At 41.7% G+C, this 21,596-nt stretch overlaps 1 protein-coding gene across 1 annotated transcript in view; it reads left to right on the forward strand.

The window, feature by feature from the left end:
• Positions 1–21,596, forward strand: part of LOC147733072 (uromodulin-like) — a 236,180-nt gene that overhangs the window by 193,679 nt on the left and 20,905 nt on the right. Inside the window, exons 7-8 of the mRNA XM_086958915.1 lie at positions 7,183–7,333; positions 8,519–8,568. Coding sequence (XP_086815041.1) covers positions 7,183–7,333; positions 8,519–8,539 — 172 coding nt within the window. The 3' untranslated portion in view covers positions 8,540–8,568. The remainder of the gene's footprint in view (positions 1–7,182; positions 7,334–8,518; positions 8,569–21,596) is intronic.

Here is a 21,596-nt window from a genome sequence, read left to right on the forward strand (position 1 = left end):
AGGGTACTTACGTGCCCGATACGGACCCAGGATATGCGATGGATAAGTGGCAGCTCCCTGGGGGTAATTACAACAGAGCGTTGTACACCAAGTCAGCAGGGAAAAGTTTAACGGGACCAACTAGGGTGGCAGTGCGGATATGGCAAGACGCTACTAGCTCTTTGGGATGGAAGGATCGACTTACGTTGGCCACCCCACTATTCGACTCAGACAAATTAGGCAAGCTTTGGAACATGAAGAGTTTCAATAAGTGGGACATGATAGGGATTGCTACTATTGGCGATATTTGGGTCAAAGGGAGGATAAAGGCGTTCGCTGAACTGCAAACCGAGTTTGAGTTGAATGGAGCGGAGTATTTCCGATATGCACAAGTGAGTCATGCGCTAAAGTCGGCGTTGCCTGCGGAAGAAGAAATACCTGAGGCCTCGCCGTTGGAAGATAAAATATTGGATGGGCACTTGCCGGATAGAAGTATCTCTCTGATTTATAAGAAATTGATCAACCACAGAGCAGATCTTCTCCTAGACTTGAGGGACAAGTGGACGAGGGATGGTATTGAAATAGATGAAGAAGACTGGCAATTGGCCGTGTCCCCCCCGAGGGAGGTTGCGATTCCAGCGCGACTGAGGCTAGTTCAATTGAAAATATTACATAGGGTGTATGTCATAGGTCCTCGTTTGGTTCGGATGGGACTATCTGAAGATGGTTTGTGCAGGTGAGGATGTGGTCAGGTGGGCACGTTCCTTCATATCACTATATGGTAAAGTATTGGAGTGAGATACTCGAAGTCATGCGAGAGGTACTGGGGGTAACAATGCTACCTGAGGCGAGGAGGTGTCTCCTTAATATATGGGAACCTACGGATTTAAACACAGCGCAAACCAGATGGGCCACTCTAGGGGCAATTATAGCTAAGCAAAACAAAGCGCAACGGTGGGGATCCGAGAGACCGTCTACACTGGAGGAGTGGAAAGAATGCATGGATTGGTGTACTGTTTACCTGGCAAGAGGCAAACCTCGTAAATGGGCAACTGTTTGGGGATTGTGGAATCGATACAGGGGGGAGATTTTGGTACCACCAGTGGACTCTGCTTTGGACATTCCTGTATACCCTGACCCTTACATAGAAAAGTACTATGCTTTTCCCTCTCCCCCTACCCCCATTGCTCTCCCCCTTCCCCCCCATTGCTATTGCTATGATGTAATGTCATTTGGGAATGATTAACCTCTGTACTATGCACTCACTTTAATGCCTTGTTTCAATAAAAATAAATATAAAAAAAAGTCTGTTGTCGTATGCATTTCACAGTTAATATTCACCTGTTCAGACTGAAGATAAGATCATCTGCAAATAATTTTAATCTAGTCATTCCTTCCAAAGGTGCCTCTATTGTGTTTGTGCAAAGTTGTTCCGCCAGGGGTAAAATAAAAAAAGTTAATAAAATGGGGGACAGAAGGGAATCCTTGCTGCGACCCCTTTTGATTAATATTTTGCCTGCCGTCTTAGAGTTGACTATCACCTTGGTCTGAGCACCTGTGTGTAAATTTGAAAGCATTGCAATAAACTGCGATAGAAAACCAAATTTGTACAAATTATACAACAGGGCATACTAGTTTAGGAGATCGAATGCCTTTTTGGCATAGATTCCTCATTATTAGCGCTTTTATGCTATTGGTGGGAAAATAGTCTATTGCCTAAACTAAAAATTAAGTGTTGGCCAACATAAGCAGCCTCCCACGAAGCTACTTTGATCTCTGTGAATTAGGTGTTTTGCTGCAAGGGTTATACAGATTGCCCAGATTTTTATCAGTAATTTATAGTTTATATAAAGTAAACTAATTGGTCTGTATGAGTGGACTAATTGTGGATTTGTATCTTTCTTTAGAAAATACACAATTATAGATTCTTGAATGGTTGAGGGGACCTCTCCTCCTTCTCTATGATTAAAAAGGTGTACTAAAAAAGCCCAAGTTCATCAGAGGAAATCTTAAACAACTCCGTGGGCAGCCCATTATCTCCACACGCCTCTTTAATTTCAGCAGGTGTTATAGGCTTTAGAAGGGTCTGAGACAGTGAAAGTGAATTAGCTTGGAAGCTGAATGGTGGGATAATACTGTGCATTATCAGTCATTGGGACACTATATTGTGTTTGATGGTGTCTCTATAATGCTGGAGAAATGTGTTAGCAATCTCTTTCCTATCTGTTGCTAACTGCCCTGTAGCAGGATTCTCGATATATTTTATCAAGACCTTTTCGCTTTTGGCCCTGGTGGACCATGCCAAAAACATGCCGATATGTTGATTTTCTTCATATATTTTTTGTTGATAGGTATTAGATTTATTAATCTCCTCTAAAGTATAGTAATCCCTCAGGTTTTGTTTTGCTGATGCTAATAATCCCTCCACTGGCTCTATACCAGAGTTCACCACCCTAGCAGCTTCAGTTACATTATCTAGTGCTGCCTACAAATGTGCTTTCTGTTGTAGGCATTCTATATTCAGATGCGCCTTAAAGGCAATGATTCTTCCCCTCAATGTTGCCTTAAAAGCCAACCAGATTGAAAAAAGAGACCGTTTGATTAATAATAGTGAAAACCTCTAGAATTAACTGTTTTGTTTCCTTAACCCATTGAGGATTGTAGAGCTACGTTCTGTCAAGCTCCCACATTAGTCTATCCCTTTTCCTCAAATCAAGCTCTACTGCTACCGAAACAAATGAATGGTCAGAAAAGGCATTGGCTTGGATAGCCGATTGACCTCTCTTCAAGGATTTCGAAACAAAAACAAAATTGATGCGTGTGGCCATTTTAAATCTCTGTAATAAGGATGTATATTGTTTGGAATGTGGATGGTCTTCTCTCCAAGGGTCCAGAGCTCATAATTAGATTTAAAAGCCTCTCTAATTTTTTTGTCTTTGGTTTTTGTTATTTTTGAATTCTTATTAGATGTACCTTCGGCCAGACCCGAATCTGATTAAAAACCCCTCCAAAAATCAGCGACCCTACTGCACCCAATGCCATTTTGTAAAGCTGAGTAAGAATCAATATCATCGCAAATTGGTCCATAATAATAAATACAATTTAAGCTTAACCCTTTAATTGCAGCTCTGACCCATATCCATCTACCTTGTGGATCCCTGATCACCTCTCTATTTTCCCAATCAATATTGTTGCCTAATAAAATTTAGTAATACCACTGGGAGTAACCCCAATAGTGTCCCAGATGAGATAGATACTTAAGGTGCACCTAGTGGTATACCATATACAAAGCCAGCTTCCTACATATGTCATTTATTATCATCAAGTGTTGAGTACCCTTCCACCCTAAACAATTGTAATACATTGCATATTATACTGTTGCGTACATAGTTTATGCCATGATAGTTTTCATGTGTATCTAACCGGTATGCAAAGGAGTGCAGTATATTAAAATCACATTGACCAGACATCAGGACAATTAGGGAAAACAATTCTGTATAAAGTAATTATTACATGCAGTTTGCAAGGCAGTAAAATAGTTTTTCTCATGTCATTTTTGCTTACTGTGGTAATAAACATGTGTATTTTTTAGTACAGTTACTTCAAATAACCTATTATTGGGCCCTATTTATTTTCCCTACCGTGGCATTTATGGTACATTTGAAGATGCACAGAGGGTAATATGCTTTTTATTACCATTTTTGAGTGTGGGTTGGGTTGGACCATGACTCACGAGAGGGAAAGCCTCTCTGGCTCCCTTTACACTCCTGCATGAGTCTAGGGGCAAGTGCTGTGTCCCAAGGGATCTCAGCCACCCTCCACTCCCTACATTTTGTATTTTTTTATTTGATGCCATCCTTTTGAGGTACCCTGCAAGGTCAAGGATGCCCCAACCTGCCACCATTTACCTTATTTTGTATTTTCCGGACATGGGATAGTAACATTAAGGGGCCGATTACGATCTTGTTAGCAAAGCATTCCTACCAGTTAGGAATGCTTTCTGTGCGAGAGTCCCACCCACTGAGTACGATGTGTCCGTATGTGTACAGACTCGGTTCAGTCAGACTCATATTGAATTCAATGGGAGCATGTGTACCCAAAGTGAACAAAGGCTCCCATTGCAAAAGGGGTGGGAGGGGAAAAGCGGACATCCCATGGAAAGTGGGGTCCCATGGGTACCCCCGTGCGACTGATATGGAGGGCCTAGGGTGAAGGGGGGCCTGCTACGGCCGCCCCTAAGTCCAATTCAGACAGCTGCTTTGTCTCGGCAAAACCGAGTCGTTAAGGCTGTCACCTCAATTAGAAAGTCTTCCTATTTGCAGATGCCCTTTATAAACAAATGAAGGGGAGCGGGATGAGCACCTGTTTCGCACCCATCTCTGCAGATTTGTACATGGGGGTAGGAGGAGGTGATGCGGCTTCGCTACAATGACAATCTTTTTCTTAATTTGGTTTGGCGAGTAGGAGTTGATTAAATTGTTTGAGGTATTGAATAATAGTGGCTTTAATCTCATATTCACTATGAATCTCACAGCACTACCGAAATGCATTTTTTGTACATCAAATTGAAGGTGGAGGGAGGTATCTTAAGTCCTGCATTATTTAGGAAAAAAACAGCTAGAAATAGCATCTCGCATGCTAGAAGTAATCCTCTAAACACCATATGGAATTTTCCCTCTGGGGAACTAAATAAGTTCAAGAGGATTTTTCAACGTTGTAGCACTTTACAAAAACCTGTATAACAACTAAAAAACCTCGCACGGGACCTGTTTTCACATAGGAGCAGTTTTCTTTACTGAGGAGGGAAATCTGACTCAGTCAGTAGGGAGTGCAAGGGTTTTCTATACTCCAGGCACAGATAATTTCTGCCATTTTCCCCGGCCAATTGAGCTTTATTAGGCATTTGACACTCTGTGCGGGGTGGCTCCCTTCATTGCCGCCTAATATTGTTTTGCCTTAAAGACATACAGCTTTTTTTGGACTGGAAGTTGTTTTTTCTTACAAGTGAAAGGCACTGCAATAATATGTATTGTAAGGTTTCTTTCTTTTCAGTATCTCCTTGGCTTCACATAGAGGTGACCTGCTTACATTTAGAAATTATAAGTACCATCTTTAGTAATGCTCTGTATGCCACTTGCAATGTGACACCAGTCGGGGGCAATTCGCGGAGTTTTTTATGTGTCCCTTATAAAAGCTCTATTTTTGTTCCAAAGGGCTTTTCAGTCGGTTTTGAAAATATGATGACCCATGGCCCACTGTCGTCTCATATTGTGAACATGACATTCTCATTCCCTGAATGTTTGTGTTTTAATGCTGAGTGACATGCCTGCAGGGTCGGACCAGAGGCCTGAAGTTTTTCTTGAGACAGCTACAGGGCTTTGTTTGAAGGCTGCATTCAGAGGCACACTGGGACAGAAAACAGGCCGGGTACCAAAATAAAAGTGGGCCTCATTATTGAATTAAATAGCTAAAAAAGGTTTGCAAATTAGGGCCGTTCTGAACTTGTAAAGATATGTTGTATATGTTATTTTAAAGATATGCAAGACTGCATCGGTTTGAGCTTGCTGCAGACAATGTTTGATTTAATATGAGGGAAATCAACAGTACCAACCGTAAATAAGGCCCACAAACATTTAGAAAACTGGCCTAGACACTGACCTGTCAGAGCAGCCCATCGGCACTGCCTGCCTGCCTGATTGTATGGCTAAGGGGCTACATGGCTTCCCTAGAAGGGTATAGGGTTTTGTTAAAGAGCTGCAGGATTGCATAGGAGTCTTCCAGAGCAGAGCCTTGGGACTATAGGTGGGACAGAGGGCTGCAGGATCGTGTCAGAAGACTTTCTGACTGAGTTAGGGGTACAGAGTTGGGTTGAAGGGGAGTTCAAGAGCATGGATCTGAGGGCTGCATGGTTTAGTAAGAGGGCTGAAGAGGTGGGACAGGAATATAGGCTTTTGGTAAAGACTATGGGTTATTATTAGGTAGCTGCAGGGTTGAATCACAGGGGTGCAGGGTTCTGTTAGAGGCCAGAAGGGTGGAGGATGGAGTCAGTAGGTGAAGCGCTTAAAAAGGTTGTAGAGCCACATTGGGGTTGTCATGCTGGGTCTCCGTGCAACGTGATTGGGAGAGAGAGAGTGGTTCAGAATCGGGATCCATGGGCCCGATTCACAGAACAAACTTAAGACAAAATCCTAAACTTACTAACATTCTGGTATTCACAGAAGGCACTTACTCATTTTGGTATTTACAGAAGGCACTTACTCATTTCGGTATTCACAGAAGTTAGGAGTCCTAACTTTAGGACTCCTAAATGCCTTCTGTAAATACCGACAGTCTTAAAGTTAGGATTTTTCTCATTTTAGGAGTAGTAAAGTTAGGACTATTAACTTAAGGACTCCTAAACTGAGAAAATCCTACCTTTAAGACTTTCGGTATTCACAGAAGGCATTTAGGAGTCCTAAAGTTAGGACACCCAACTTTACTACTCCTAAACGGAGAAAATCCTACCTTTAAGACTTTTGGTATTCACAGAAGGCATTTAGGAGTCCTAAAGTTAGGAGTCCCAACTTTACTACTCCTAAACTGAGAAAAATCCTAACTTTAAGACTTTCTGTATTCACAGAAGGCATTTAGGAGTCCTAACTTTACTACTCCTAAACTGAGAAAAACCCTAGCTTTAAGACTTTCAGTATTCACAGAAGGAATTTAGGAGTCTAAAGTTAGGAGTCCTAACTTTACTACTCCTAAACTGAGAAAAATCCTAACTTTAAGACTTTTGGTATTCACAGAAGGCATTTAGGAGTCCTAAAGTTAGGACTCCTAACTTCTGTGAATACCGAAAAGAGCAAGTGCCTTCTGCGAATACCAAAAAGAGTAAGTGCCTTCTGTGAATACCAAAATGGTAGTAGGTTTAGGAGTTTGTCTTAAGTTAGTTCTATGAATCGGGCCCCATGAATGTAGTGCATATTCATATAGAGTGCAAGGTGTGAGGGATATTTCAAGTTGATGTAGTATATTCTGAGAACGCGTGCAACATTTGGTTAGTGGGCCTATACCACGGGCCACGGGGCTGAGATAAACATTGTGCCTTTAGTGATGCCTAAAGGTAGCATTACTGGCCAGCTGCTCCTTTTGAATGTAGGATTTGCATTCCAGATTGATATAAAAATGTAATATTGACTCTAATTTCTTTTCTTTATTTTGCAGATGCCCAAGTGACTTGGGAGTCAGATTCGTTGTACAACAAAATGGCCGCTCTAAGTTGGCGAGCTTTGAGATGAGCATGTTTAAGCTTGTGAACTTCGACTCCTTTGTCCTCTTTGCCGATCTTTTTCTATGTGAGAGTACCTGCTCTCTGGTAAGAATCCCTCATATAGCCTTGTGTTGTCGCTAATGACTCAGACCGTTAGTAATATTAAACAAATACATATATCTTCAAATCAATAACAAAAACATGATAACGGCATAAATCATCTTGTTCACTTGGGCAAGTGGAAATAGTGGCACTGAGTAAACATACTCGATGAATTTGGAAGTACTAAATTTTGGGGTATTTGATTTCCTGAGTCTTTTTTGAAAGCCTGTCTTCTATTTCATTGACTAAAAGAGTTCCACCAAACAATGGGCCTCATTACTATGGTGGTGGGACCGCCACCATCAGGCCGTCAGTGGCGGCCCCACCGCCATCAGACCCTGCAGGTACGCCTACCGCATGATGATGGTGGGTGGATGTAGGGCTGTCGGAGAGACCGACCGTCACAATCCGATGGGCTCAAGGAGCCTGCCGGATCGTCGGACGGCCTGCAATCCCTACAAGAGTGGCGGTGCCTGCTAATGCGCCACCGTAGGGATTACAATGTCCCTTCCTGCCGGCAGAAAGTAAATTTGGGGGGCCCTAGTGGGCCCCCATTCCTTCCTGGCCCTCTAATATGGGCTCTGGGAGACACCTATGGAGCCCCATACATAGCCCTGCTCCATGTGGCAGGCACCACATGGTGCCTGCCACATGGTACAGGGATTTGATAGAGTTTTGTTTGTATTGTGGCATGTGCTAGAGCCCGCAGCAAACGCCGCAACACAAAAGATACACAATGCAAATGCTGTTAAGGCAGTCACATCGTAATGTGGCCAGTGGGACCTTCGACTCCTAGTCGGTGGTCCTGCTTCGCATCAGTACGTCTGCCGGCATCATAATCAGGCCCTATATCTGGGTTTCCGTCTCTTTCAGTTTATGGCTCAATACTTTCTCCTACATAGCCCTTTCTATTACAGTAGGTTGTACTTTCTTTTATCAACATCGGTCCCTCACATGCGCTTCTAACAACAAGATCCGGTGGCGGTTAGTAATATGTGATCCCTAGATCCCAACTGGCAGATCCCGCTCACTTTAATTGCTTTCTCTATGTCTGTTTTAGCCATTTTTGTAAGTGGGCAACTAAAACTACAACTTCAGCAATTGTTCCTTACCACCCTTTCAGGCATTCTGTATCATGCATGCCATTTGAGAGAAAATGTAATCTTGTTAATTTTGTGTTTTCCACAGGATTGCCCTAGTACTGCCTGATTATACATGGAGAGACTGAACTGCATCAGGTAGTGTGCATTCGTTTTTTTGTGTACAATACAGAAAGAATATCATAAAGTAGCAGATTCTATAATACTTAGCAGAAGAGAAATATTAATATTTTTTTAGCAGTAGAGAAATATTAATAAATGCAGTTATATATAAAACCAAATATATCAGAATATATAGAATAATATAAATGAGGAACGATACAGGGTAAAACTCAGTACACTAAGTACAATTAGAACAATCATCATTAAATATTAAATATGAAATTACTGAAGTGACAACTTAGTGTAATGCAAAAAACGTTAAAATCTGAAATTATTAAGGTATTAATTTGCTAGTACATTAAGTTACACATTTCATTAAATATATACATTTAAATATCAAAAAGGTAATATAGATACAAATACAAGAACACCCAATTGAAAGTATGAGTGTAACAGTATTAACTAAGAAGGAGATATCAAGTGTACAAGACTCTAAACTATGTAAATGTCGTTACTAGGCCTTTTAGAGAGAAGGATAGAAGAAACAAAATAAAAAATATAAAAAGTAATTATCCTTTTGCAAAAGAGGCTAAAACAGATTAAGTCGTGGAAATAGTTGTGGAAACATTCTCTATATTGAGGACAGGATCCTGCACTTGTAAAAACAACCCTGTTTGGTCTTGACTGATATATATAACTCTCTCATGTGAGGCAGTTTGAATCATTGTTGTTAACCAATTCTCTTGGGATGGTGGAGATGTGGATTTCCATTGCATTAATATACATATTTTAGCAGTAGCCAATGCGGGAGGTACAAGACGGCATTGTAGTTTGGAGAGAGTAGGGGAATCCCGATAGTCATGCAGTAAAATAGTTGCTGGCAAAAGTGGTAGATATAAAGAAAAAGTGTTATGTATAACCTGACCTATGTATGACCAATATTGTTTAACCATAGAACATGTACATATGAGGTGGACTATGTCACAGCCAGAGGCGTTACACCTCCAACAATTAGTATGCGGTAGCAGGCCTGCCTTATGTAATTTAACCAGTGACCAGTGCCAGTCATAAAGTATTTTAAATAAACAACATTTTAGACGAGCTTCCTGGGCACCTTTAGCCAAATTTCCCAGTAGTTACACCCATTCTTCATCTTCATAAGAAATCCCTAAACATGATTGCCATTTAGAACGAAGATCACAAGAAAAAAGGTATGAAAATAGTTGTGTTGTAACTGTTTTATACAGACCAGAGATAACTCCTTTATGTCTCCCCAAATGTGAATATAAGACACTACTGGTGAAATTTGTAGTATCCAGGGTTTCGGACCTAAAACCTTAATAATGGAATTATTGAGTTGTAGATAATTGTCTGATTGTGATAAGGGGAGATTGAACTCATCCACCAATTGGGAAAAGGGTATGAGATACCCATCGTGAAGAATCTGATCCAAGGTAATGATACCTGCTGATTTCCATTGGGGCCAGGAGAAAGTCTTTCCTTTAATGCGAATACTGGAGTTATTCCATGTTGGGGCTTTTGCATGTAAACGTGGATTAAAGCCCAATATACGGTGTGTTCTTAGCCATGTTTTGCGCATTTGCTGATAGTATAGCCTTACGGGGATCCAGGCGGCTTGTGCCTGACCCATATAGGGCTGAAAGACCTAGTTCCGTGGATAACGGGGATCTCTCAACATTTACCCATTGTGGTGTATTGAAGTTATCTTGGAGCATGTATGTAAGTTGAGATAGTTGTAATGCAAGTGAATAATGTTCTATCGAGGGAAGACTGAGACCTCCACTGGAGTGATGAGCATTTAGTTTATTCACTGCCAAATGAGGTTTTATGGAGCCCCATACAAAAGATTTTATCTTAGAGTCTATGACGCGTAATGTGGATAACGGAATATGAAAAGGGAGCATTCCGAGTGTATAGAGGAAACGCGGAAGTGTAATCATTTTTATAGCTTGGACTCTACCCTACAAAGATAAACCCAATGCTTTTCATTTATCGAAGTCACGTTGCATCTGAGTAACCAGGGCACCTGTATTATCTGAAACCATTGCTATTGTCCCTTTGTTTACAGGCATACCTAAATACTTTAAACAAGAGGATTGCCAATGAAAGGGGTAGTCTTGTATCACATCTTTTGAGGTGCCATCTGATATTCACTCTTGTCCCAATTAATTTTATACCCAGAGAAAGAGGAGAAATATTCTATGATTTGAAGCAGCGATGGTAATGAATGGATAAATCAGTAATGGTTAGTAAGATGTCATATGAGTAGAGATAAAATTTAGATTCGCCCACCGGAAGGGGGACACCAACAACAGCAGCTGACTGGCGAATTGCTGCTGCAAGAGGTTCAATGGACATTAGGAACAAAAGAGGTGAAAACGGGCAACCTTGGCGAGTTCCTCTACAGATTGGGAAAGTATCAGAAACAATACCTCCGCAATTAACTAATGCAGTAGGTTGCTCGTATAACAGCCGTACTTTATTTATAAACTGTTCACCCAATCCAAATTGTTCTAGGATTTTGAAGAGGTAATCCCATTCCAAGCATTCGCTTTCTCTAAGGTTCATATTTGTTTTTAAAAATTGCTGGCATATTTTTCAAGTCTCCGAACCCAGTCATTTTATATTGAATTCTCACGCATTTCGACTGAAAATTATGAATGATACATGAGCACTAGGAGGCATGGTGTTGGCATAAAACATGATTCTGGAAATGAGAATACATGGAGTCAAGTGGGGCAATGTTGAACTAAGCAGTCAGCAGTACTAGTCCAGCGTAGCATCCTGGCGATCACAGGCTGCTGGTGTCAATGCTGCTGAATGTGGTAATCTGAATAGCTAATCAGGGTGTGGCCTATCGGCTAGAGTGGCCAACCTCAAAGCTGGGGAACTGGGTTCGAGTCTCAGCAGGACTCTTAACATCCTGTGATTTGGGGCAAATCCCCTATCTCCATGTGCCTAACAAAATGAATGTGTCCTACTGTAATGCATTGGATACCTTCGGGTCCAGTTCGTGCTATATTAAACTTCCCTCCCCCCAAAAACAGGTTCATAAAGCACAGATTAGTTGCTTTTGTAGTCCTCTGTAAAGCTGGGGTAGGAGAGGGGTTCCCACTTCTCACAGTAAGGAGCATTTTAGTGTAGGGCAAGATATCTCGGGCACTGCCATTAATAGACTTCGCTTTTGTGCTTATGAGGCAGCACTGGGCTTGGAACCTTTGGTGGTAATTTGTAGTTTAAGGCCTTGGCACCACTGCAAAATATGGATGAGAAAAGTGTACACATTAGTTAGTCCTGCTGTATACAGAGAGTCTTGTGCCTGATAAACGAAGAGCAGGATGGTCTGGGGTGGTTGAATAAGGTCCTGGCGGCAACTCTGAGGACTTATTGAAGGTTCATGAGCTGTTTGGTAGGCCAGAAGGAGGCTGGTGATATAGCCCAGTTTGTTGATGGTCAGGGTGTTAAGGTTATAATAGTGTGTGACTTGAGATGAACTCAGGGTCTCTGAATGTTCACTACATGGCAGTAATAGAATAAAGAATTAGGGTGATGGAAATGGGTAGAACCTGTTGAATAGCAGTCATGCAGTTGGGTACTAAGTGTTTGAGACCTGTGGTAAGGAAGCGGAAGTTAAAGAAGATTCAGATTCGAACACGCATTGACAAAGGCAATAGGTCTGCCCTTCAATGGAGTCTTGCTGAGCTATTGGCTTTGATAATAAAGGTACAAGGATGGCATAGGCAGTATATAGGTCAACAGCAGAGAGGGATACAGCAATGCAGGTGTGGGACCAAAATCAGTGTGTGAGGGCAAAGGTAGTGTGATGTGGACACAAGCAGGGTCTTCGTGCAGTGTGGACTGCATATGGGGCTGGAGAGAGTGAATGTTGGGGAAAGTGAGCCTGAGCGTTTCAAATATAATGTCCTGGTAAGTGTTACAGAGGGTGTTTTTTTGAGGTGTTTTGGGAAAAGATATTCTGTTTGCCAGATGGGTGTGTGCTGTAGGGTTATGTTTTTATAGCATAGTGAGAGATGAGATATAATATTCTTTCTATATAATACTACAAATTCAGTTATTGCAGTTTCTAGGCACTGGAAATAACTGGTATTACTATTAGCCAATTTTATGATACTACAGTTACTAATATTAGATGCATGCTGAAAAACAGAGTTAGACGAACACAAAGCGCAAAAAATGACATACAAACACAGCCAGGCCTGCAATCACATAGATATTTTAACATGCTAACACCAGCATTCCAACATGCATAGCCAATTCCAAACAAATACACTGACAGGTAAACATATATGTTACCATATGTTAACATAGACACACTCGCACCCAAATGAATACATGGTGCCGGACGAAGCACTGAACTGGGCTGTCTGTGTTAGCAGCCTACATTTATGCAGCCCTCCCATGGATGCTAATAATGGAATGAGCTGTATATGTCATCAGAATACCCGCTCCCAAAGATAGGCAGAAAATTACCTAATATCACGGTTCAAGTAAAAGGAAGCACGGCCATGGAAACCCAAAGCTGATGAAGGAGCAAATACAAGAGCACCCAACACAGAAAGTGCCCCAGGTGCTAGACCTGTCTTTTCCATATGCCGGAATGTGTTGTTACTGTGTGTGCAGGGGATGTTACATCGAATTCTTGGTCCCATGGACCACTTGCATACCACCACCCATGAGGCATCTCAAGAGGCCTAAATAAAATGAAAGACTGAACCGCCAATTCTGGCACTGAATGGGGCTTATGTTTATGCAGATGCAATGCAAGAGACCAATGGCTGAAGTGGTCGGACACAATTCCCCATGCTGTATGCTTTAGTGGATGGAAACAACGTGTGATTGCCGACTGAGCAGACCAATACATGAGCAAGGATGACTCAATGTCCCTCTATGTGTTTATTTATAAATATATGTATTTTAAAGCGAAAATCTGACGAGGCAGTCTAAAAGGCCTGACCTAAAAGGTGACTGGAAGAGCTAAAGGAAGAGATAACTTCACCAAGGGCTCTTGTATAGAGTGATGACAGAAGAGGGCGTTATGACATGCTTTTGAGCACCTCTTTGTCCTTCCGCCTCCATCATTACTCATCTACCAATATGTAAGTCTTGGGGGCGGAGTCAAGATGGCGGATTGACGCCGCCAGGTGAAGGAAGCAGCATGGAGTAGCTCCTCCACCGCTCCACCACTATGATATTGCGAGGAAAAGCGATTGTACAGCGCACGAAGCAGGAATAGTTAAGAGGAAGCAACATAGAAAATATGGATTCTTCCTCACGAGAAGTCTGCTACGGAAGAAACGCAGAGAGGTGAAAATACCAGACCCCGAGACGAGCCAATGCTAAGGCGGGAGGGGAAATGTTCTAAAAACTCCAAAACTTAAAAAACTGAAAAATCCCGTAATCTTCATTAAAGCTCTCTCTCACCATATTCGGTGTCGATGTTGCAGCTCGTCTGCCGTTTGAGCAGAGGGATCCTGCCGGTTTGGAGACTCGGAAGGACCTGTCCGCTTTGCGGACGGGCGTTCGGCAGGGCGGTCAGCTGGGCGGGTCTCGGCTTGCTCTCTGCTCAGCTGTGCGCAGGATCGGACGAGGACCGGGCGCCACGCTCAACAAAAGAGTCGAGGCACACGACTAGATTGATGGCATCGAGGCAGAATACCAGCTCCACCCGGGCTGGCAATATTGGAAAGAGAGCAAAACTGGACACTTCAGGTACGGCGTCTGCCTGTGATGTAAAATCGGCAATGAGGGAGTCTGCAGCAAACACGAAAGCTAAGATGGTTACGGGCGCTGGAGTTAAAGGTACAACCATCTCGGCTGCTAAACAAATGCTCCGCCCGGCTGTGTTTGACATAGGCGCTGGCAATAATATTGAATTATCGGCTTGCTGTGATGAGAATTTGAATCACTTTAGTCTGTTTTCTCCAGGTGAACGAGAAGGAATAGCCAACAAGGAGTCAGACGCTGTAGTTTTTGAAGTAGTGAATGCAGTTCCTTTAACAGTCCCTTTAACTGAACACAATGGGGAAGCCAATTTAAACGCGGCTAACATTGGCAAAGAGATTTTAAAGGACACGGATAAGGTCGAACCCCACACAGAGGATGAACCCGTCCACATGGTTGTTCGTACAAGAGAGAATTGAAGCGATACAATGCTATATAGGGAAGCTGCTGAAGGGAATGTAAACGAGGTCGATCACTTAATTACTGTACCGGCAGAGATCCACGCCTTCGCCAACAATATAGTTGACTCAATTAGTCATACTGATGCAGCACAAGCAATCCAGACAATAGCAGACTCAGGCAGAGTTGGGTCAGCAGCAGAGAAACAACTCGGCGAAACTCTACCGGGAAATAATGTAGTAGAGTGCGTACTCACCGACGCAATAGACATAACAGAGGAGAGCTCTAACCCTGACTATGAAAAGATGCCTGATGAGGACGAAATTGAAATCGATACAGAAACCTCATATAATAGATTTAATGCCAGTGAACTATCTGGCTCAAGGAAAAAAAAAATTGAAAGCTTAAACCAAATCCAAGGCCACTGTTCGTAAACTACTGACTAAAGATCCCTCTGTAATCAAGAAGGGGCGAAAGGCTATTGTAGACGATAGCCCGCTGAGAAAATGGATTAAAGCAAAGGAGGGAGTGAAGAGCATGGCCTTGAGGTTATCTGGCGCAAGCCCCGATGAAGATTTGCATTCAAGGGACAAAAATACACCTTCTAGACTGGAGAATATAAGAACACTGGCATCAGTAAACGTGGACGCTACAATCTCACCAACTTTGCCGACGAATCCTGAGCCCAGTAACTTGGATACAGTTACGGTCATACAGCCTAGCATTTCTGCCTCAACTCTCTTTGTAAATTCGACCAGCAATCTAGCAACCAGCACCCTCATCAGCTCACAAATAGACTCAACAAGTTCAAGGCCAAGCTCAACGCCAATGGAAGCAGGAACTGATAATTTTCTATTGGGATTATCAAACACCGATAAAGAGAAGGTAAATGCGGGCCCTAGCTCTCCCCTTATCAACACGCTGGCCTTAATTTCGGACCACAGCGATATATCAAGTCCCTTGCAGGCTCAATCAACTATGCAAGGAAAAACAGTAGACCATTTAAACATCGCTTCTACCGATCTAATTATGCAGACTCTCTTGGCACAAAGACAAGAAGGCCAACAACATTTCTTGCAGCTAAGAGAGGACAATACTAAACTGTAGGCATTCATGAGTGAAGTGTGCCAAAAGCTCGGAGGGGTCACGCAGGAGATGGAGGATTTAAAACAACGAGTTGTGGAAGTGGAAGAAGGTGCAACTCGAACCGAATCACTAACCAGATCTCACTCAATATGTATATGTAAACTAGAGGCCAAGGTGGAGGACTTGGAGAATAGGGCACGTAGACATAACCTCTGACTTTTTGGAATTCCCGAGGGCACGGAGGGGGCCGACCCCAGATCTTATGTTGTGAACCTATTCCAAAAGGCTTTCAGTGATCTATCAGACTGGGATTGGGACTCTCAACTCCAGCGGGTACAAAGACTACCTCTCTTTCAAAAGAACAAAGATAATAAATTCCCTAGACCGTTCCTGATCTACTTTGGAAACTTTCTGCTGAGGCAAGCAGTGTCTCTTAAGCCAAACCTAACAGCCCGGTCACTCTTGATAACATTACTTTTTTTGTGCGCTCGGATTTAAGTAAGGGTACAATGGACCGACACTGGGAGCTCTGCAAGCTGATCGCTTCTTTTAAGGCTATAGGCTGAACGGTTTATTTACAAGAGCCTGCCCACCTCAAGGTGATTAGAAATGGTCAGTCATTCTTCTTTGCTGAACAAGAAGAGGTGGTCCAGGCTCTAGAAAATTCACAATTGAGAGAGGCAATTGAAATGGCCACAGCAGGATATGTTTCTTTGATTTCTACTACTTGAATTTGAAGTAGTAATGAAAGTACAATGGGACGCATTGGGATGAATTTTGTTTTTGTATTCTTAAATGCATTCATACACAAACCTCTATACTTTCTTCTCTACTTCCTTCCTCTTTTTCTTTTCCTCCTTTTCTCTTTTTGCTTTTCCTCTCTGACGAATTGAAGATTTTATTTTTGGAAGCAGGTGGGGGTTGCCTTCATGCTTACCACTTCACTGTGCTGCCACTACAGTGGCAGCAAGGGATAGAGGGGTGCTCCCCCCATTGGGACTTGAGGGTAAGAGGGTGTGGAAGGGTAATGGGCAAGGGTGGGTTAAAGAAAAGGGGAAAAAATGTATTGCAAAAAATATTTACGGCTTAGACAAAATCAAGTCATGTTTGTTTGATAAAGACTTTATACAGAGGAGAATCAAAGGTACCAATATAAGATATGTTTAAGTTAAGACTATTAGTTTGGAATGTTGCTGGCCTCAACAGCAAGCAAAAGAGGAGATTAGTACAAGAGGAGGTTGATATGTACAAACCCCACTTTGCGCTTTTGTCAGAAACTCACATTAGCTACCAGGATAGAAAGCTGCTGTCCCAAACGGGGTACGAGCTGGTGGTATGTTCAACTCTGGGTGCCTCAATCCGGGGGGTGGCCATTTTAAAACAAAAACGACTAGGTATCGAAATTCTCAAGACTGCATCAGACGTACGGGGAAGGTGGGCAATCGCTCAAGTCCAATTCGAATTTAAAAAATATGTTTTGTGTTTGGTATATGGGCCTAATATAGACGACCCTAAGCTGTATGAACAGCTAAGTATAGAGTTATTAGAGTGGGAGGGGGAGGTCTTGGTCATGGGTGATTTTAACTGTGTTATCAACTATAAAATAGATTCCACGGGACAGGGTTCTCTAAATAGGATGCGCAAGGTGAGGTCTGCAATTTTGAAACTTGGTAGACTGCTTAATCTGAAGAATGTATGGTGTTCTAAATATCCCTATATAGCGGGACATACCTACTATTCAGCGCCCCATAGATCCTGTTCCAGAATAGACATGGTTTGGGCAACGGACCAAATAGCAGGTAACTGTAATATGGAACTATGTTCGAGGATCACATCCGACCATAATCTGATACTACTAGAATTTGAGATCAGGGATCAGAGGAGGGACATACGACATTTAAATTTCCCTAGATATCTACTTATAGACTCTCGCTTTGTTGCATCTCTAAAAGAACATATTAAAGAATTCATAGAGATGAACATTAATTCAGCTAAGATCAATATAGTTTGGGACTCTTGCAAATGTAGTATAAGGGGGTTCGCTCAGCAATATATTTTGAGGTCAAATGCCGAGAATCGTCGAGCCACCAAGTTAACTACCTCTAATATATTTCAAGTAGAACAGCAACTAGCCGAAGCTACTACACAAGCAAAATCAAACATCAATTAGATAAGAATAGAACTGTGTAAATTACAATCATCTATTAAAAAGACTCTTAGAGAGAGAGATACAGCGCCAAAATGTATAAGTATAAAATGGCTCAATATGAAGGCGGAGACAGAATCGGCAAAGTGCTGGCATACAAGGCAGCTGACAAAAAAGCGAGAACTAAGATTAAAACAATCAAAGGTCCTGATCTATGTGAATATGAACAGCCAGATGAGATCTTAGACCAGTTTGTCAGTTACTACCGAAATTTGTACACCCCAGACAATGCTCCCACTAAGGCCGCAATACTGCAATACCTTAGCAAACATCTGTCCATACAAAGAGATATTGATATAGAAGCTCTCCAACAACTTAGCTCAAAAATAACACTTACTGAAATAAACATGGCTATCTTAGCTCTACCCGTGGGAAAAGCTGCTGGGGAGGACAGCCTACCCATGGAATTGTGCAAAATTTGAGCACAGGAATTATTGCCTCTTTTAGAATCTGTCATCAATTCTATAGTAAAGTCTGGGAAGGCTCCAACATCTTGGAAAATAGCCAAAATAGTTTTTTTTCTTAAGAAGAACAAACCTCCGGAAGAATGTGGCTCTTACCGGCCGATCTCTCTGCTCAATTCAGATGCAAAAATCTTTTCTAAACTTTTGGCAAATCGTCTAGCCCCCATTATGCCGGCTTTGGTTAATGTTCAGCAGCACGGGTTTGTGTTGGGGAGAGACACCATGGCCCATGTGAACACCACAATTACAGCTTTTGATGTAGCCTCAACTACCCTCACCCCACTCGGAATGGTCATGCTAGATGCAGAAAAGGCATTTGACCGAGTGGGGTGGGAGTACTTGTGGGAGGTGTTAAAGAAGATGGGCATTCAGGGCCAGTATCTCGATTGGGTATGTTCACTGTATGACAATCCGCTGGCCAGGATTAGCTACGGGGGAAGGGAATCAGCGAACTTCCTGATAGAGAGGAGAACAAGGCACGGTTGCCTTCTGTCCCCTCTGCTCTTCGCTCTTTCTCTGGAGCCATTTCTAAACGCATTGTCTGTACAAGCTAACATTATTCCAACTCATCATGGCGGGGAGTGCTTAAAAATAACTGCTTTCGCAGATGATATTGCGGTATATACCAAAGACCTAGTTAGAGCTATCCCAGAAATAGTAAAAGAAGCTGCACAGTTTGGCAAAGTGTCAGGATATAAACTAAATGTAAGTAAGACGCAGGTCATCGCTAATTACAAACCAGCGGGCCCGATTCCTGGCAGATGTCAAAGTGCGACGTACTTAGGAACCAAGCTAGCAGCTAATATTGATAAGATAATAACAATGAACTACGACTCTCTACTAAAGGAAATTGCTCTAACTTTGAAAACATAGCACAAGATCCCGCTTAGCTTAGTGGGTTGTATCAACCTTGTAAAAATGAAGATTCTGCCCAAGCTATTATATCTATTCAGGGCTATACCTTTACAACCTAGCAAACTTTTTTTCAAAAAACTGGAAGGTATTTGTAGTAGCTTCTTATGGGGTAACAAAAAAGTGTGTAGGGCTATGAAATTCCTGGAGCTACCAATCGAAAAGGGGGGATTAGCTTTTCCCGATTTTAGGTTATACTTTCACGCAACTTTTCTTCGCCGTATACGAAGTCTGATGAAAAACGAAGGTTCGCTATTCTACCACCAGTATATGTTGGGACCTGATTGCAACCAATTCTTATTTCATTTACATGATCCTAACTACTTTAAACGAGTAAAGTTTAAGACAGCTAGACATATTAAAAAAATGTGGGACCAAATCATGACCATTGATAAGATTTCTTTTTATAATGCTGAGCTCAGGCTATGGGGTAATCCAGGCCTACCGGATATTTTCTCAGACGGGGCAGGAAACCTTTGGCTAGACATGGTATCAACACCTTGGGGGATTTGTACAGCCCAAATGGTCTCTTGGATTTTGATACACTAAAACTCGTATTCGAATTAAGCGACGACATGTATTTGAAATATATCCAAATAAGAGATCACCTGCTCCGTAAGATGAAAATTTCTGAAGTGGCCCAATCGGATATATTAGTATTTTTATATTCTGATAAAATAAAATCACTTATCAGCTTGGGTTATGGATACTTAATTTGTGGCAAAACTGATGATAGTATCAAATTGGCGGCTAGGCTGGGAATGAATATCAACCCCACACAGATTCTATCTTCACTAAGCCTTATAAACTCGATAGTCCACTCTTCTAATTTGAGACTACAGCTATACAGAACCATTACTTAGCTATATTACACTCCGCAAAGAATATCTAGTTGGGCGCAGGGAAATCAAGCAAACGATAGAACAAAATGTCCGAAATGTGACATGGAAGCTGCTGGCATATGCTTTTTTCTTGCCCGGGGTTACTTTCATTTTGGAAGGGGATAATGAATGTTTTAATTAGTAAACAAATTACTACCCCATCACTTACAGCACATTTGGTTTTACTGGACATCAAAGATGTTCATTGTCAGCATAAAGATCTAATAACCATAATTTTCGCCTGCGCAAGGCTTGTCAAAGCAAGATCATGGATCTCAAAAGAACCTCCAAATATATTTGAATTTTGGACTTTGATAAACGAAATAAATGTAATGGAACTCTCACTAGCAAGACTTAGAGGCCCTAAGGCATTGAAAAAGAAGGAAAAAATTTGGCGAACTTTTGTTGAGTCTTGAATTATACTTTTGTACTATCATGACCCATGAGGCCAAGCTAAATCAACGTTGATTTCTGTTAAAAACTACATTTGTTTTCTGAAAATGTATTAGTTGCTCCTCTGTCTTGAATGTTTATTGATTTGCTTTCTTTTCTTTTGTATATATATATCTTATGTCATGTAAATCTAATTGAGTTTTCCTTCTTGCAATAATAAAAATATTTTTTTTAAAAATATGGAGTGTAGACAATACTTCAGCTGCGGCTGCTGCAGGTAAAGCGGTGGGGATTCATTTTCCCTCATGGTCGTCTCTCGAAATCCCCCCCAGCCAGCCCCACCGCTCTTACCTGCAGAGGCCGGGCTGCAATACTTGTGTTTTGTACAAAAGGCAGATATGTTTCACTGAAGACCACTTTGTCTCCCATTACTGCGTTACCAAGGATTCATTGGTATTTTCTCATAAGGACAAAATCTCAAGGAAGAACATATCAAAAACGAGAAGAATTTTTTTTACAACTAACCATTTTTTTGTTTTCTAATTAATAAGTATTTTCTTATACGTTTCATGACAAAGAGATATTAAAGTAACAAGATTAATTTCAGGGTTAAAGTTGGGATTAAGGTTAGCGTTACAGTACGGATCAGCGTTAATATTAGAGTTAAAGTAAGTGAAAGATTGAAGGGGAGAGTTAGGCTAGGGTTAAGGTAAACAACTATTTAACTATTGTAAATCAGTTTATCTCTTCCATTTGACATGCATATCCATGGAACACAAGGCATCGTTTTATCCTCTGAATTGTTGGATAGCTTGAGGTTTGTTGGTGGTAGCAAGCTATAGAATGGTAAGGCAGGGATAACGCGTAAGGAATTACCATGTTAGATGGCTGGAGGAAGCAGAAGAAGTGTGATGTAAGGAAGTTCCACATGAGATGATTAGAGGAAAGAAAAGAAGTTGG

The sequence above is a fragment of the Lissotriton vulgaris genome, chromosome 2_1, assembly GCF_964263255.1.
Source record: "Lissotriton vulgaris chromosome 2_1, aLisVul1.2, whole genome shotgun sequence".
Taxonomy (NCBI): domain Eukaryota; kingdom Metazoa; phylum Chordata; class Amphibia; order Caudata; family Salamandridae; genus Lissotriton; species Lissotriton vulgaris.